Raw genomic sequence first — 19,612 nt, forward strand, 5'->3', positions numbered from 1 at the left:
AGAAACAGGTATTTCCACGGTAAAGATGGAAATAAGCGATTACAAACAATTTGGCCACAGTCTTTCTATGTATCTTCAGGAGGAGTGGTCTCCCCTAACGGTCTGTGGCGGATCGGTACCAACAGGACGCTGACAGGTCGAGGCATCAACGCGGTCGTAACACCTTCCGGGCGATCCGCGGGTACCAACCGCCAACACCAGAGGACTACTACGACGACAACGAGTCTGTCTGTCTCGCTAGCGGTCGAATATACGATGTCACGATACAAATACCGCACCTAGCGAAACTCCCTCTACGTCTAAGGCAGGGACTACCGGGTATAGCCTTACTGACGAGTCCACCGGTAGTCCCGGGACGAAACACGAATTCTCTTTTCACCTAGCTCCAACTACACTTCCTACAGGTCCAATCAACAGGATGACTTCCTGATTACACCATCAGGGAGAAGACGAAGGAGTACTACGAATAAGATGGCCTCTGGATTGGTCCTACCAATCGTCAGGACGATCACCATGGAGGGTTTTAGCCGGTACGAATCCGACCTACCCGGCGTCCTCTCCCGGGAAGTGACGACTCCCCTTGTCCTCAAGGTCCCGGCGTGACTCTTTTAGTTTTGCAGCACATGTTTTTCAAGACTCTCTTGAAACAAATCTCCGTGTACCTACTCGTCTAGTCAATTACTTTCTCAAATTATTCGTTAAATTTAAGGATAAAATTATCTGGGCCAATGCCCTTCATAGAATATTTAAAGTAATAGCTTTTTCTTCCGGTCATACTGGTGGTCGTAGCACTCGAACCCGAACCCAACCCGAATCTTGCGAAATAATATACCAAATGGATATTGTAAATTCGTAAACACTAAAAATAACGTAGATATAATAAATAAGATGCAATTTTTAACGTTGTTTGCGAGAAGTGTAACGAATGAAATGGAACTTGTATTCTGTAATACGATAAAGGAGTTTATTATATTTCATTATCCTCATAAATTAGCTATCTGTTTGACATTATATCTATGTTAGAACACGTATGATGATGATGATGATTATCATTTCTTGAGTTCACACCGGCATAGATCTTTGTTGAGTTTAAAATAGGGCAGGCAGTTATCTTCGCCATAGACATCGTTCTTTGTGCTGTCGAGGAAGCAGAAAGGCATCTCGTTCCAGCAATCTGGCCGCATTGAAAACTATAGACACAGAAAAACAAGTAATTAGAATCGTAAAGGTAAATTAAATACATCTTATAAATATAAAATTTATATGGTAATTTTGCAATAAATGAACCGTATCTCAAAACAGTTTAGAATAATATTTTTAACCTCCAAGTAAAAGGTTAGAACGACACTCTTAATGTCTGAATAAATGCTCGAATTGTGAATATTATATCGTACAACCATTAAAATACGAAGAGTTATTTTAGCATAAAATACGAATTAACAATTTATATTACATCTTACAACTTTACCTTAAAATTTTCTATTATTTAGGCTAATTTTTTGCACGTGAATGAACTTGTGGAAGTAAGTCGTTCATTTCTTAAGAAGTGAAAATATTAATTGCGTACGAGCATAATGAAATTAAGAAATTAGTAAAAAGAAGACTCGATTAGCTTGATTTCCGAGAGGCTCAAATGAAACACTGCAAACACGATTATGTGTGTAAACGGAATACTTTATTAGTTTAATCGTAAGTTTGATGTTTTGAAATAGGGAAGATTAGATATGCTATGAAAGGTATATATCTTTTCACACTCGGTACAAATAATTATTAAACGTTACAAAAATATGATTAGTTGTAGAGGTAATTGAAAGAAGACGTATTCTCAATAACAAATATATAGTAGATTAAGTGGAAATTAATAAAATATTTTATATTAATAGTTTCTATCGTTGTAACATCTTATCTATTATCCTACACTGTATATTAAATCTATTCCGATTATTCGTTTTTTCGTTTTTTTAGGGAAATGTTATTTTTCGCGAACACAGACAGTATACAATCTTGAAAGGTGTTTTAAGAACATAAAAAAATCTAGCAAAGAATCGTAAGTAGCGATATGGGTATTTAAAACACGAACAAAAATACAATTTACCGCACATTTTCGAAATATATCTACGTATAGCGAAATTTATAATATTCCCATTTACCGTACTTCTAATTAATTCTACTACTATTGAAAACAGTCTATTTATTGCTCGACCTACTAAAATTCAAAGAGGAAAAATGTTAAAATTCGATTTAGCGATCGGAGATGGTTTAATTGATATCGTTGGAAACTGGGTACAAGGATAATAGATATAATTATAGCGCTTTATAAACTTTGCTTCTCTAAATTAAGACACTAGAAATGAACGATATTGAAAACGATACATTTCATATTCATTTAATATGTAATACGTAATTTAACGCCTTTGTGAAGTATAAAGCATTAAAAAATATAGAAAACAATATTACCTGGCAATGATCGTAAATTATCACCATTTTGGACGTCGACACACAAGTGTTGACATTTTTATAATAATGGCGGCCAAAATCGCATGGAAGTTGGATATGCAAGTCGTTGGCAAATCTAATCGAGAAACTCGAATGATCGAGTGTCTCACTGACTTGTGTCACAGGTCCATTGCTGTGTACCAATGCTGTAATAGTTGCGTTCAACTGGGTCTGATCATAGTAAGGAAATCCATCTCTGGCAAGGGTTCCTGGCACAGCAATGCCCATGACTAACAGCATCGAGACCAAGAACACCATGATCAAGCGTGCACTTAACTTTCCAAACATCGTGTCACTCAGTGTGTCACTCAATAACTTATTTCTAGTTTCTCCGTGTTATATATGTTTATTGTAGTTACCACTTATCGCCATGATAATCTACTTATCTTTGTTCATTTAGCCCTGATATCATTTTTTAGATTTTCTTTCTGCTTCCTTAACGACAGCAATGTAAAAACTATCAAACGCTAAGTTCCGTCTGTTATCATATTTTATTAGTCGATGAAAATTCTCTCTCAATTGCAGAAATGACGGATAGATGTCGTAAGCAAAAATGAAAATAAATCTTTTCGGCAAAATAACAGTATAATAGTTTAATCTGTTTCACCACCTGTCTATCGTTTGAGTCCGAGCATGTGACTTTTACTATTTAGCCGTATTTTCTCTGTAATGTACATACTCTGATTTCAGTAACTCTAAGTCACGCCGATATTTGCTGAACGTCTCGATTAACTTCATCTTATGATCTAACTATTGCTTGTAAGTGATTCATTCGATGCTACGAAAAGAATAGATTCGAAAATTTCAGTGCAAGTATTCTTCGAACCGTAAAACAAAAGCCGCAGAGAAACAAACGATACTTACGTCTGATTTGTATGGGATTTTGACGCAAACGCAACATAGTCGAGTTAAATTGTATTTCCTTCGTCACTGAAATTATTTATGTACAAAATTATTCAAATTCTACTTGTAAATAGATGAAACAATTTGTAAGAATAAAAACGATTAATTAATTGCAATCATATCGGTATATCGCTATTTTTCAGAAACGAACAACACTAGACTGCAGATTTTGATACAATTTCATATTTTTGGTACAGTTACTAAAGAAACGGAACATCTGCATAAAGATTTCCCATTAATACATGAACATCCGCTGTCTAGTTATCACAAATGTATTTTCAATCTTATGAATTAATTTTCAACATTTGATTTAATTGAAAAAGTAATTCTGATTTGTTAAAGCAAAGTACAATTAAACATTTTTATGAATTATGGATAAATACTGATTAATTTTGTTAAATGAAATTTTTCAAGATTCACGTTTTATATTATGTATATGTGTTTTTAGCACAGTTCTTGTAATTATTGGAAATATTTGAAATATCTACGAATGAAAGTTTACGACTCTCTACTTTCTACTACTACAAATGAGCGTCTAAGTTGATGTAGGTATGTATTTACTTTGCAGATGAAAAATCTCACAATTGCTGCATCGTTTTCAGCGCGTTAAGTGTAACAGAGTGTAAAAATGCCACCTGTTACTGACTTTATCGGCGTGACACCGTTAGAAACGATGACATTGGTTACGAGCTCACGTGCCTACATCTTTACTGTTAAAACTTTTCATTCATCGATTCCTTCAGATACCTACTCTTACAGTCAAACGGTGTATTCATGTCAAAAGTATCTCAATTAATATTATAAGTATCTAAATAAACGAGGCATACGAATTAAAGATATAATAGAAAAGCTGTAGCATTCGTATAAAATACGCAATGAGAAGCATTCTTGAACGATTACAAACGAAGAGCGTGGTTCTGAGTAAGTCTGACGTATCATGCTATCATAGCAGTTCTGTGACAGGCGCACTGACTCACCGGCTAACCAACTAGTATTTGTCAGACCGTGATACGATCGGGTCTGTTTCGCGATTGTAAACTTTAAATGTTGAAATTTATGTCTCGTGATGATATATTGTGATATTTGTGCCTGTATTTGTATAATATGATGCTAGTGAAATTATTTATTGTATTTATGTGAGTGCTTCTTTTGTATATTTTCTTATATCCAAATAGTTGTAAAGAAGAAACAAGCAGGTGTTTATCATTTACCAAGCGCGGTAAGTGTCGAAAACAATTCATGTTTACTTTTTCAACCTTGATAATCGTGTACATTGTATAATCAAATGCATTATAATTGTTTATTCATTTCGTCTAAACATTTTGTTAATAATCAAATAAATATGGACACAGGATTTTCCTGAGTGAAGGTAAAATTATGTAGACATTTTTAATCACTATTGGTGTTTATATTAGTATTAATAATAAATAAAATGTTATTAATGAAAATAAATTTTCCTATTATCTAAGGTTATAATAGGATAATAAACCAAATATAAAATAGATTTATGTATTTCTACAGAAAAGGATTAATTGTTTGTTATAATGTAAAAAGAAGATTAAGCATAAATGGTAAAAAACAACGATTGAATAGTTAATTTTATTTCCTTGATATTCTAAATTATCACCGATAAACTTTCTCCATTTTTATATCATACACAAGTCTAAGCACGTATGCTAGGCCTATAAGCTCTCTAATAGTAAATGATTGAAATAATACCACAAGTAGAAATACTATTTTTAAGGTACTATTATATTTATCTATTTAGTTTATCCCTAAGTTTAGAAGTTAGATCATTTCTCTTTCTTATTTTAAAGAAGCGATAGGGAGTTACAAAGAAGAGAATTTAAAAAGAATAAGAGTACGATCCATTAAAACATACAATTGCAGTGAAACATTCTATTATGCTCTTGTAAGTTATAAGTTATTGTTTTAATGATCAGTACTGATGATTTTTAACTAACAGTTGCAATATAGTGGCATTTCAAATATAAAATGATTATGGACATTTATGTTTCTTTTTTGCAAACAAAGTTAAAATCAATTTGTCTAAATAACTTTATTTCAGGCTACCTATTTTATCACAAATATTAAATACTTAAAATGATATTATGCATACATGTATATACAGTTGAAAATGATATAAATAATATGAATGAATTGTGAATAAGATAATTGGAACTCTGGGGCAATATATTAATAGAATTGTAAGACTCATACAAACTCATACATAAGTACCTTTATTATGTTATAAATGATTTATGTTGTTCAAACAAGAGTTTAGTAAATATATACTTCAAAATGATTTCACTTATTCATTGTCAGAGGAATAAATAGAGCAAGATTTTAGTTTCTTGTTAACTAATCAGTTAGTAGATTCTATACAAAAATTATAGCATAAACTTTTTCAGTTATTAAAGTTTATAAGATATCTATTTGTACGATAAGATAACTTTGCCTTGATAAGATTATACCCCATTTGTATTGTGATTGCCTTTACCATAGTTTGGTAGAAACTATGCATTTACTACATAAGGAAGTAATTTCTTACATATTTATAAGTATGTATAAATTATATATAGTATCCATTATATTTCTAGTTTTGAATGAGTTTTAAATGTATTGAAACATTAATAAAGGAGATGTGTCTCTTAATTATTAAAATTTGTTTTATGTATAATGATTGTTATTTACTTTTTAGATTTCAATTCTAACAATTATTGGATTGAAATATTTAATTCATAATTATATCATATTTGATCAAGTCCAAATTAATTCAAATTTATTTTGTATGGTTAGGACTGGATCTTATACAAGACATTGTACTCTTATTAGTTATATCAATATATTATATATAACAGTTATATAAAAAGGTATATTTATATCATTAGAATTGATTATATTATATCATTGAAAAGTCAAATAGATTGTAAATAAACAATTACACGTAATCTGTATAGTATATTTTTTGCCAATTGTTTTTTCTCATTGCATACCTCATGACGGATAGGGAAATAAATAAACAAGATTTGTAATAAAATATTTAATGAAAAAATCTACAATATACATAAAGGTAGGGTAAACACACTGCTTGTATGCTCCTAGAATTTTCATGGAGATAATTATTTATAAATTGTAATTTATTACTTGGTTGTTTTTTTACGGTTTTTTGTTGTCTTCTTACAGATAATCCTATTGAATTTCATTCGATTAAATATAGACTAGATTAATATTTCTATAATGCAATCATTATATAAACAATATATATTGCACCTATAGAATACACGATACGTACATATTTCTTAATTTTCTTACCGTATAACTACAATGCGATACAAAGATATGATTACGAAATACTTTATATGCATATTATTGCATGCATGATCCAGATGTTATAATTGTTCGGGAAAATTTAAAGTAAACAGTACAAAAGACTTTTTCCCTAAGGGAATAAAATAGTATGCAAAAGATTTTAGTTAATAGAAGAATATAAAGTATATCTGCTTATTTTGAATAAAAATATCGGCTTTTATTCGAGGCATATTATTAAAAAAAAAAAGTAGTAATAAACGATACCCGTAATTTAATTTAAATTCATTAAATTTCATTAAAAGTAAGTTATATAAAAGCGAAGTTTAATAAGACTTTGCAGTCATGATTAAATCGTTTAAGTTTCCTAATATAGATAAATGCTTTTTTACTTTCTATATCAAAACAGGATCTTATTTTGATTATTCTAATGAAAAATTATTAAAATTTTTGTTCTTATTAGATTAAAATAAATAAGAATTTTATATTTGAATATATGAATTTATATGTATATATAATATATATATATGCATATTTTTTTAGCTTCACATGCAATGTTTAAAACGATGACGAACATAACTCTTGAAGAAATATTGACAACATTGAAAAGCCGGTTATCTGTGTTTAGCACGGTATAATTTGTTACCTTGAACTCAATAAATTGGACGAGGTGGAATATGCCTTGAAAGAAATAATTGTCGCTGTTAACGTTACTTTGCTATGTAAGAATATATGGAGTCCGTTCGTTCTTTATTATACGCGGTTACTGGAATATTCTCCCGAAAGATATCTTCGATAAAAACACTTTTCATAAATTTTGTTCTGACAGAAAGAAAAGGAGAACAATTGCGTATATATATAGAAAAGGCAGGTCTCATCGATTCCAACGACTTTGATATACATACATATGTTATCAAGGTCAGTATCCTAATAATAATCATAATCTCACGTATGCATATGTTGCAATAAAAACGTCAACTCGGTAAATGTATACAGATACTGGCTATATAAATTATAGATATAAACAAAAGACAAAGATTAAGTCTGGGTTGGGCAAATTGCCGTAAATGCAGATGTATGTAATTTTGAGCGAATAGAAGCAACGCTGAAACGACGTCCGAAGGGAATCCTGATTTCTGCGTCGATACAAGTTGATCCTGATATTCATTCGTCGATACAGATTTGTATACATTGTAACACGTATCGTGAAATGTAGATGTCGATGGCTGCTATGCATAGGTGAGCCGTCATCGATGCGTCGCGTTATGTTTACGTTAGGTTTTCACGTATCGTGCTCGTTATGTACAGTGGAACTTTGCTTATCCGCACCTCGTTTATACTTTATGCAAACCAGTCTTTGTTTAGCTATACTGTTCAGTTATATGAACTCATAACTAAGCCTATTATTCGAACGATTTGTCCCTTCACATGTTCGGATAAACGAAGTTCAACTGTATTTCTCCTTTGATTATTTGAATTATTGAAACAAGCCTACTCAAATATACTTACGAACTGCAAATGCTTCTGTGGATAGTATTGTATTTATGCGTATATAGAACATTAAAAATATTTCATATAACGTTCTTAAAACTAAAGTTAAAGAACGGTTACATACATATATGCAGGATGTCTCCGAATTATTCATCGTTTCTACATTGTAGCAATCTTTTTGCTCAAAATAAGCAAGTATCAGACGACTTATAGATTGATGATGATACAGAGCGCGATTTCCACTGATCGTTTAATAAATTTTACAAGGATAGCATAAATAAGACACAACAAATTTTCAGACATATGGCCAATGCAGAAAATTTTATTTTTGTTTCAGATGTATCATTGGCAGAGTCAAAATGTTAAAGTTTCCGGAGTGGATGATATGGTTTTGCTCCCGAAAATTACCGAGGATGCTATTACCGAAAATCTTCGAAAGAGATACATGGATGACTATATATTCGTATCCTTAAATAATTGTTACAACAGCAATAATTCTTTATTCTAAGGAATATATCGTTATACGTATTATATGTATAATTGAAATATCTAATATAATGTAATGTTTAATATATATGTATTAAAGAATATTATATTAAGATATATTAAGATTACGGTAAGAAATTTAATAATGTATACGTGTATAATACACCGAAGCTCCTGGATATTTGCGGAATAAGATTAATAATGCGGAATAAGAAGGTAAAAGATTAAAATGTTAAAGGAAGAGATACTATTTTTAAGCGATGATACTTTCAATGGCAAATCTGTATAAGAAAGATTTGTATAATAAACTAGAAAATAGTAAATTAACCTTTTCGTTGCTGAAAACGTCATAAAACGATCTATGTTATTATGTTACGCTTCTGATTTTGATGTTGCAAATAAGATCATATTAATTTCCTTAATAGCTATTAGACATGTATTGGTCCTGTATTAGTATCGATTAATCCTTTTAAGCAAATGCCATATTTTGGAGATAGGGAAATAGAAATTTACCAGGGTGCGGTAAGTACCAAGCGTACGTAATTTACGTAGTATCTAAATTATAAACGTCATAGTCGTATGAAAAGATTTTAATTTACGATACTTGCGATTAAATCAATTTTCATCTGTTTCAGGTACCATATGAAAATCCTCCACATATTTATGGATTAGCAGACAATATGTACAGAAATATGTTAATCGATAAGGAAAATCAATGTGTTATCATCAGGTAAAATATATGTCCTTGCATGAAAATAGTACTTCTAAAATAATTATTTTGCTCTATGAGGTTTAAAATGTGCCAAGTGCTTAAATTTCCTTAGCTGCTTAATAATTAAAAATAACTACAATTTGAGAAGAAAGATGTTGTATAAAATGAAAAAGACAATGGACGTATTATTACTTTAGACGGAGATATCGTTTTTATTGTTTTATGTATGTATTTATATGTTCCGTTAATGTGTAATGGTTTATATATATATACGAAGGATCTATTAGTGCGTTATTGATCGTAGGGAGATCTGCTGTCCGAAAATGCTTGGAGCGCACCAGCTTGTATATGCTACGACTTACTGTTGCAATCTGCTATTGTAATTGATATGGAAATCTCTTTCGCTTAAACGAAATATCAGTAGCATACAGGTGTATAGTAGGTAGCAGGTAGTAGGTAGTAGTTGTACATGAGACTATATTTAATTTATAAATTCTTTGCGCCAAACGCGATATAAAAAACCTTGGCCAATATCTATAAAGGCATATCTTGCTTTCTTCAAGATTATTTCCTATTTGCTCCATCACAGAATGTTGTTATCGAAATGTAAACTGATACTGTGGAATGAGATTATTGTTGTGAATCATAGGTTTTAGCTATTTCACGATAGAAGTACCTTTGATAATATTGCGAGTAGACAAATTGGTCCTACAAGAATACGAATCATTTATCACAGCTTGGAAATACATAAATAATTCGTTAATAAGAATAACGTTTAATCGCACGTAGAATAGATTTTTGGCAAAAAAGTGGTTGTCTTCTTTGTTTCTTAAATTCAATACGGCCTTTATATCTGCTACGATTAATATTAATAATTTTGTAATTTCACTATATAATTTTTGACTTTTTCTTCCTGACAAATTGTAAGTTGTCTTTTATAAAAACTAGTATACTTTCCGATTTGTGACACGTTAAAATAAAATTTCTTAGTATATTATAAAAGTATCGGTGTTAATTGCTTCTAGAGTTTAGAGAGTAAGTATACAAAATAATTATACATAGAAAGTCAATCTGTTTCGTAGGTCGTAAGGATTGCTAGATTTGCTGAACGTAACGAGAAATAAGACAACTTCTTGTTAAAAATCTGTCGTACGATTAGAAATTATCGTTAAGAAGAGATAGCTTAGGTATTTTCAAGCTTTATAAATGGTTCGTATTTTCACAGAATAAATCACCATGATATTCAAATCATCCTCGCTGATACAAAGCAGCAGATACAGAGATAGTGCTATGTACGTATAATAATGTATGTAACTGTGCACTGTATTCGTGTACATACATTATGTACTGCGACGTATTCTTCGAAAGTCTGGCAATTTTACCCTCGCAATACTAAATAAACAATAATGTTTGTAGTCGGCAGAAAATAATGCGTAATCAAATTATTTTATTTATTTCGATTTTACAGTGGAGAATCAGGTGCTGGTAAAACAGTTTCAGCAAAATACATTATGTCATACATCGCGAAGATTAGTGGTGGTGGTACACACGTGCAAAAAGTAAAAAACGTCATTTTGGAATCTAATCCTCTTTTAGAAGCTTTTGGCAATGCGAAAACTATGCGGAACAATAACAGTAGCAGATTTGTACGTTTCATTCTAGATTCCTTTTATTTTATTAAGATTATTTATTTTCGTTACTTATTTATTTTATTTTAGCCATTAGTTTTGTCACTAATTTAAATGAAAGTAGAAAATAAATATCCTTAGGAAAATAAGCAAGCATTTTTTAAAAATATATTTCTTTCAGGGGAAATATGTAGAAATGCAATTCGGTCCTAGTGGCCAACCAAGCGGGGGAAAGATTTCGAACTTTTTGTTAGAAAAATCGAGAGTCACTTGTCATAATATCGATGAAAGAAATTTTCATGTATTTTATCAACTTGTAACAGGTGCAAACCGGCAAATGAAATGTAAATATCAAATAATCTTTCTTATTACCGTTGGTGGGATAATTACAAATTTATTTGTTATATTTTATTTTAGTCATACCTCATGTCTCATACAAGGTATTCACTCTAATGATCTGCAAAGTCTTTTTCGTTACGAACCGCAAAAACTTGAATACTTTCCTTTTCTGTTACCGTTTACGGCATGTGAAATTGTACAGTTTCCGTTTTATGATAAGTTATCATTAATTTTGCATCGTATAAAGTACGAATGACTCATCAACGTCTTACGAGAAATAACGAACAAGCTATACACGTAGCGTTTGCAACATATTGCACTAAAAAATTGTTCATTTATTTGTAACATTATTTTAAGTTGTACGTGTTGATATTTATTTGTATACCTTTTTTGCATCGTATGATAAATTTCCTACGAAGAAAAGATTGGGCAATCGTATATTTTACTCATAAACCGCATTTCGAAGAAAACTTACAGGAAAGTTACAGGAAACTTTTTGAATTATACATTTCTTTCCTCGTATTGTTCGTTAAGCGCAATTAAGAGAGAGATATAACTTGTCTGAGCTATATGGAGCATTATTTTCACTGCTACAAATTTTTAGTATTACGTGAACAAAAATTGTTAGGCTTTTAGCAATGTAATATTTAGAAAGAATCGTGTAACTTTACTTTAGAAAATTTTACGTAATCTTGAATGTTGTCATGAGAAAGCAGTATTTCAAGAATGTTTGCTTCCTGTTATTCGTTTTAATAGAGATCTATTTTTATTAACTACCTTTTTATCGGATTTTTTTATCTTATATTGGACTTTTATATCGGATTACATGACAAAAAACATCATGCAGACCGATACAGTGAACACCACATTGTATAGCATGAACCTTGACGCGATACAGGCGGAGACAAAAATAAGTGGACAGAGTGCGAAAATAGGTATGAATGAAGTTTCCTTGAATACGTCTGTATAGAAAGATATCTAAATATAAATTTCAATTATCTATTAAATAAACTATATACTGTAAGGATGCATAATAAATAAAGCTTAATTATACAGGGTGGTTGGTAACTGGCGGTACAAGCGGAAAAGGGGTGATTCTACGCGAATTTTTTTTTTTTTTAAATTTTTCCATCGAGACAACGATCTACAGTGAGATCCGTTATAACGAGACGCGATAAAGTGCACGCGTACCGAGCCAAAATTCAAAGTCGATTTTCTCGAAAACAAAGCCTCGAACGAAAAATGTTTATTGTATATTTTCGGCTTCTTTTTTCGCGTAGAATCACCCCCTTTCCGCTTGTACCACCAGTTACCAACCACCCTGTATAACAGTAGTACTAGTTCCATTAATCTTCATTCATACCTACTTCCACCACTTATCTATTTATTTTTGTCCGCGACTGAATAGTTGTTGTTTCTATGCTTTATGTATGTAAACCTTTATTTTTCAGCTGAACTTGGATTGATGGATGTTGATTATTATCACTACCTCAATTATGGCGAAGGGCATAAAGTCGATGACGTAAACGACGTTCACGATTTTGAAGCAACTTTAAAAGGTAAAAATTTGCGTTCCCGATTGTGTATATGTCCTGAAGATACCACAATGTATCAAGTCTGTAAGTATGAAACCGGAATTTGTCTATAGATGGCCCTAGCTGATAATGTAGTTATCACGAAACTGCGTCATTGATGCCAAAAGTCTTTGTTGACATCTCGCAAACATTTTCGACTCGGAACAATACAAGTTTCATACAACAGCGTAGTTTGTAATAGCGTCGAACATGTCAAATTTTGTGTCTGGAAACTACGATTTGCGGACAGCATTGATTTTCTGTTACCATTCGAAGAAAACTGCTGCAGAATCGCATCGAATGCTCGTCGAAGCTTACGATGAGCATGCTCTTGGTAAATCACAGTGCTTTGAGTGGTTTAAAAAATTCAGAAGTGGCAATTTTGATGCGAGGAACGAAGAACGTGGAAGACAACCGAAAAAGTTTCGAGACAGCGAATTGCAAGCATCGTTGGACGAGGATGACGCTCAAACGCAACAACAACTCGCTGATCGATTAAACGTGACACGAGAAGCCGTCTCCATACGTTTGAAAGCCATGGGAAAGATGCAGAAGGTGGGAAAATGGGTTCCACACGAACCGAATGAAAGACAGCAGGAAAACCGAAAAACCACTTGCGAAATGCTGCTCATTGGATACAAAAGAAAGTCATTTCTCCACCGAATTGTGACTGGCGATGAAAAGTGGATATATTTTGAGAATCCTAAGCGTAAAAGATCATGGGTAGCTCCAGGCGAACCACCGACATCGACTACAAGACCAAATCGCTATGGACGGAAGACAATGCTCTGTGTTTGGTGGGATCAGAAGGGTGTGATCTATTACGAGCTGTTAAAACCTGGCGAAACCGTTAATACCGAGCGCTACCGACGACAAACGATCGATTTGAATCAAGCTTTGCGTGAAAAACGACCAGAATATCAAAAAAGGCGACACAAAGTAATTTTGCTTCGCGATAATGCACCATCGCATACAGCAAAACCGGCCAAGGAAACGATCGAAGCGTTCAGTTGGGAAATACTTTCGCACGCGGCTTACTCACCAGACTTGGGTCCGTCCGATTACTATTTATTTGCATCGATCGGACACGCACTTTCTGACCAGCACTTCGCTTCTTACGAAAATGTACGAAAATGGCTCGATGACTGGTTTGCCTCAAAAGAGCGACAGTTTTTTTGGCGCGGCATCCACCAATTGCCAGACAGGTGGGAAAAATGTATAGCTAGCGATGGGCAATACTTCGAATAAAATATTTTTAATCATTTTCATACAATAAACGTGTATATACAAAAATTCCGGTTTCACATTTACATGCCTGGTAGTCTACCGTAGGTCTTATTTTTGGTCGTTAAAGGAATCGTCGCTAGAAGAATTGTATCGCTAGAAGTGCTACTCCTAAAATAAAATGAAAATTAAAAACTTACAGTTCTCATAATAATACGATAATATCTCGTCCATTGATAACAGTTGCTAGTGTTTAGAAATTTATTCTTATATTCTTACATTTCCCCTTATCTTAAATTATCGATCGTTATTTTATTCGTTTCAGCATTGAACATAATGGCGATGGGCGATTCCGAAGTAACTGATATTTTCAGACTCGTTGCGGGAATACTTCACATAGGAAATATTCAATTTGTCGAGAACGGAAATTATTCACAAATCGCTGATAAACGATGTAAGTACGGATTAATGAAGAAAGTTATAGCTAAAGATGGAAACCTTGAAAGTTATGACTTTGTTGAAAACAAATTGCTTATAGAATAATTAAGAATATAGCCCTCTTTTCTTCGTGTATACATAGTGGCCGAACTAATGATAATAGTACAGTTGAATAAACATCTTATCGCATATTTTTACTTACTATCATTAAACCACGGTTGAACCTAATATTATTTCGGTCACTGCACGTATGTATACTATTTATATTCTAAATATGTGCACGAATACGCAAAATACAAGTAAAACAGCAATCTTTAAGTCATTAAAAAGGTAGATATTGCGTTAAATATACAGTTATGCATGTATATTTACATGTATGTATACATTATACATGTTCGGTTATCAAAGGCAAATTTCAAGCTACTTAAAATGTATCTTTCTTTCCCAATCAGTGTTATAACTTATATTGTTATTTGTAAAATGTAGTTAACGCGTTGATGTTTATTTTGGATGCCTGAATTCGTGCGATATACGTGTACGGGGCTTGTAAATTTTTTTTCCTTAATTATATTTCCTCTACTTGGAACTTGGAACCGAAAGAATGATAAACGTTGTTGATATAATAGTAATATGCAGTCACGATTGTTATGAAATAGTGGCAAATCATTTTACTATAAGAAATGAATGGGAAGAAACAAAGTTTCAAGCTAAGCTTTATATTATAACGTGATACAAATAAGGTTGTATTTGTCTGTCTGTTTTTCGACAACTTTCTCTTATTTTGCATGTGCCTATGTAGAAAATAGACCTTTTTGTTCGAGGTTTTGTTTTTGAGAAGACCGAGTTTCGAGAAAAATTTATCAAATGTATTTGAATATGGCTACTTCCGGATCGCACGTGAGAATAAGTAAAAAATGTAGAATAACATTTTTGTACAAGATGCTTCGTTTCTGAGACAAATAAATTCGAAGATTTGTCATACGCGTGTACTAGTTCGATCATTAATTAAAATGTGTGTAGACTTTTGTGACTCATTGCATACGATACAATGGGTTAGTTGCTTGGCTGAACAGATTAGATTACTAATACACGAAACGAAGCATTTATTACATATCGTTTATATATTTCAGATCTTGATTTTCCATCCCATTTGCTCGAGATTTCAGTAAAGCAGCTATCTCAAAAATTAATATCACGTCAGTTTGAATCGAAATGGGGAAGTCAATCTGAGAGCGTTGATGTTACATTAAACGTAGAACAAGCTGCCTATACTCGGGATGCATTGGCAAAGGATATCTATGCTAGACTCTTTGATTATCTGGTTAAAGTAAGTACATATATTTCTATGTTAACAATTAATCAACGGTACATGTCTTAAAAATATTTTATCCAGTTGAAATCTAAATTTCATATAGTAGTTGTCATATGCGTTTGATTTGTTATAACGTTCATATTTAGATTTTATACTATATTTTTTATAGTATTTAGATTTTATACTATAAACTTGGTAATTTTTATAAAAAAAAGCGGCAAGTATTTATATCAAAGAATATTTGATATTTAAAGAAATTCTTAGAGCCTCCATTATCAGAATATCTTCCTTGCTCTCTGAACATTCATTTGAACAAACGAAATTTAATATCAGAAAAGTGATAGTTCTATTATTCGAACATTCTAGTTCTTTTGTTAGTAATACAAATAGTTTTTCACTTTGTAAAGAAACAATGAATTTTATTATTTTGTTATTATATACTATATACTATCTACTATATACTAGACTATAAATTTATTTTTGTAAGAGGAAGATTTTAATTTTCAACTTAAGATATTATTTTTTAAGTTTATAACTTTAGTGGAAAATAATTTCCGTAATAACTTTACTCTGATCAATTCCGAGCTTAATAAAGGATAACAGTTTGCTACGAATTCATTGCCATTTACCTTGCAAATCTGAATATTTTAATGTTACTTGGCATTTCCGTATGTATATGTATTAATTAATTGAAGATTTCTGTTTCTAAAAACAAATACAGTTCTCTAATTTTATGTATATATATTCTACCACAATCTTAGAAAACTTTAATGTCAGAATTTATAATTTTACAAGTAAATTAAAATATTAACTTCTGTATGAGTATTAACCTTGTATATTAATGTTTGCAGAAAATTAATTCAGCTATGGGAACCAATACCGAGGGTCTTGAAATTGGAATTTTGGATATTTACGGATTTGAGATTTTTGAAAAAAATGGTTTCGAACAATTTTGTATAAATTTTGTGAATGAGAAACTACAACAGATCTTCATAGAGCTCACTCTAAAGGCAGAACAAGTAAGTACGAATTTTGTTTCAGATTCTTGGTATAGTTTAATAATTTTTTATACTAAACTACATAACTATAACTATAAGTTTAGATAAACTGATTTTTATTGTTCGTGAATGATTTTATAATTTTGTTGAAACTATATTATAATTTTATTATGATTTATAATTAAAATAATTTCAATGTTCATTGATTTTCGCTTATTCGTAGATACTTAAATATCACAATTCATTTGTTAACATTGTATACGATACACAAGATCTAGAAAAATATATCTTAATGTCCACAAATTTTCAATTTTCACTAATATTGTACTAAAAATTCTGAAAGTAACTTCAACAAGTAAAATTGGCTCGGTATAAAATTGAGTGGTTTCAAGAATCGAGAATTTTAAACTTGCATATTCATTCATGCAAAAGTATAAAAATATATAAGATCGAACGTTCGTAAATTAAATCTGTTGGTTAATTTTCATGAAGAGACTTCTCCGTTAGTCCATAAAACATCGAAACGATTTTAAAGATTGAATAATAACATTTTGTAGAATATTTTATTAAAACGCATACTTCGTTACACAAATAAAATTGAGATTCGGTGAAAATTGAATATTCTATAAATAATCGAAGTAAGAGATACGTTAAAGTTCTATTGCAGCTTTATTTTTTAATCTTTACTTTATATGATATAATATAATAGTATTTCAATCTATAAATACTGCAATTTTCTTATATAAACTTTTATTTATAAATATACAAATAGTACATATTGTACATTATTGTTCACAAGAATATGGATATTTAGTCAATGTGTTCTACGACTATATAACTGAACATAATGTGCTTCGATCGAACGGTTATCATTTTTTTTACGGAATCAATAAATTGTAGATATAATTTATCAAAAAAGGACATACCAGGTATGTAAATGTGAAACCGGAATTTTTGTATATACACGTTTATTGTATGAAAATGATTAAAAATATTTTATTCGAAGTATTGCCCATCGCTAGCTATACATTTTTCCCACCTGTCTGGCAATTGGTGGATGCCACGCCAAAAAAACTGTCGCTCTTTTGAGGCAAACCAGTCATCGAGCCATTTTCGTACATTTTCGTAAGAAGCGAAGTGCTGGTCAGAAAGTGCGTGTCCGATCGATGCAAATAAATAGTAATCGGACGGAGCCAAGTCTGGTGAGTAAGCCGCGTGCGAAAGTATTTCCCAACTGAACGCTTCGATCGTTTCCTTCACCGGTTTTGCTGTATGCGATGGTGCATTATCACGAAGCAAAGTTACTTTGTGTCGCCTTTTTTGATATTCTGGTCGTTTTTCAAGCAAAGCTTGATTCAAATCGATCGTTTGTCGTTGGTAGCGCTCGATATTAACGGTTTCGCCAGGTTTTAATAGCTCGTAATAGATCACACCCTTCTGATCCCACCAAACACAGAGCATTGTCTTGCGTCCATAGCGATTTGGTCTTGTAATCGACGTCGGTGGTTCGCCTGGAGCTACCCATGATCTTTTACGCTTAGGATTCTCAAAATATATCCACTTTTCATCGCCAGTCACAATTCGGTGGAGAAACGACTTTCTTTTGTATCTGGCGAGCAGCATTTCGCAAGTGGTTTTTCGGTTTTCCTGCTGTCTTTCATTCGGTTCTTGTGGAACCCATTTTCCCACCTTCTGGATCTTCCCCATGGCTTTCAAACGTATGGAGACGGCTTCTCGTGTCACGTTTAATCGATCAGCGAGTTGTTGTTGCGTTTGAGCGTCATCCTCGTCCAACGATGCTTGCAATTCGCTGTCTCGAAACTTTTTCGGTGGTCTTCCACGTTCTTCGTTCCTCGCGTCAAAATTGCCACTTCTGAATTTTTTAAACCACTCAAAGTACTGTGATTTACCAAGAGCATGCTCACCGTAAGCTTCGACGAGCATTCGATGCGATTCTGCAGCAGTTTTCTTCGAATGGTAACAGAAAATCAATGCTGTCCGCAAATCGTAGTTTCCAGACACAAAATTTGACATGTTCAACGCTATTACAAACTACACTGTTGTATGAAACTTGTATTGTTCTGAGTCGAAAATGTTTGCGAGATGTCAACAAAGACTTTTGGTATCAATGACGCATTTTAGTGATAACTACATTATCAGCTAGGGCCATCTATAGACAAATTCCGGTTTCATACTTACAGGCCTGATAATATTAAGGGACTTAAAAACTTGACCTAAAATTAAATAGATAAACTTAAATTAAGATTAAATACATAATCATCGGTGCTTGTACATATATTACAAAATAATTTTTTCATACAATCCATAACTTGGAAGGAAAGATCGATGGCAGATTAGGAGCCGCTTATTTGCCAAACTAGTTAACTCGACAAAATTAAGACAGAGCAAATTGAAACTATATAAAATAAGCACGAATCAAGTGCTCTGATACTGACATTTCAAAAATTTCGAGAAACTGAGTTAAACAATTTGTTCTGTGACTGGTTCATACGTACGTCAGTATTAACGAAACGTTGCACAGTTGCACATTGTATACATATATATTTATGTCATTGTTGCAGCAGATAAGAGATAGTATATTTTGAAATATGAAATTTTTAGAGTACGAATATAGTTTTACGTGATGTACGTAGTATACATAGTTACAAAAATAGATCAAAATAGATCAGAAATAGATTAAT

At 31.9% G+C, this 19,612-nt stretch overlaps 2 protein-coding genes and 1 long non-coding RNA gene across 12 annotated transcripts in view; 2 read left to right on the forward strand and 1 right to left on the reverse strand.

Moving 5' to 3' along the window:
• Window positions 1-937: 937 nt before the first annotated feature.
• Window positions 938-2,784, reverse strand: LOC117156456 (uncharacterized). The gene is made up of 2 exons (XM_033333499.2): window positions 2,458-2,784; window positions 938-1,190 (listed from the first exon to the last, which is right to left on the reverse strand). The coding sequence occupies exons 1-2, from the start codon at window positions 2,782-2,784 to the stop codon at window positions 1,050-1,052; spliced, it is 468 nt and encodes a 155-aa protein (XP_033189390.2). The 3' UTR covers window positions 938-1,049.
• Window positions 1,142-3,079, forward strand: LOC143302736 (uncharacterized). Its single transcript, XR_013058509.1, has 2 exons — window positions 1,142-1,228; window positions 2,622-3,079. It is a non-coding gene; the product is annotated as an uncharacterized LOC143302736 (long non-coding RNA).
• Window positions 3,080-4,166: 1,087 nt separating this feature from the next.
• The window catches only part of LOC117156422 (unconventional myosin-Ie), a 41,668-nt gene continuing 26,222 nt past the window's right edge, over window positions 4,167-19,612 (forward strand). For 2 of the 10 annotated variants that reach the window (XM_033333402.2, XM_076618837.1), the window contains exons 1-10: window positions 4,363-4,618; window positions 8,537-8,662; window positions 9,118-9,207; window positions 9,321-9,415; window positions 10,866-11,043; window positions 11,207-11,369; window positions 12,816-12,923; window positions 14,488-14,616; window positions 15,731-15,927; window positions 16,764-16,931. In XM_033333402.2, the coding sequence (XP_033189293.1) occupies window positions 8,537-8,662; window positions 9,118-9,207; window positions 9,321-9,415; window positions 10,866-11,043; window positions 11,207-11,369; window positions 12,816-12,923; window positions 14,488-14,616; window positions 15,731-15,927; window positions 16,764-16,931 (1,254 nt within the window). In that variant the 5' untranslated portion in view covers window positions 4,363-4,618. Of the gene's footprint in view, window positions 4,321-4,362; window positions 4,619-7,929; window positions 7,948-8,301; window positions 8,391-8,535; window positions 8,663-9,117; window positions 9,208-9,320; window positions 9,416-9,509; window positions 9,622-9,701; window positions 9,777-10,865; window positions 11,044-11,206; window positions 11,370-12,815; window positions 12,924-14,487; window positions 14,617-15,730; window positions 15,928-16,763; window positions 16,932-19,612 lie in introns of those variants that run through there. The other 8 variants (XM_076618834.1, XM_076618835.1, XM_076618836.1 and 5 more) reach the window with 8 other exon arrangements.

This window comes from Bombus vancouverensis, chromosome 5, assembly GCF_051014615.1.
Source record: "Bombus vancouverensis nearcticus chromosome 5, iyBomVanc1_principal, whole genome shotgun sequence".
Classification (NCBI taxonomy): domain Eukaryota; kingdom Metazoa; phylum Arthropoda; class Insecta; order Hymenoptera; family Apidae; genus Bombus; species Bombus vancouverensis.

Excerpts from the sequence above, each read along its gene's own strand:
- LOC117156456 (XM_033333499.2), bottom strand. The coding sequence starts at position 2,784 with ATGTTTGGAAAGTTAAGTGCACGCTTGATCATGGTGTTCTTGGTCTCG. Across the intron at positions 1,191-2,457 it reads TAATTTACGATCATTGCCAG|TTTTCAATGCGGCCAGATTG; the intron begins GTAATATTGTTT and ends CTGTGTCTATAG.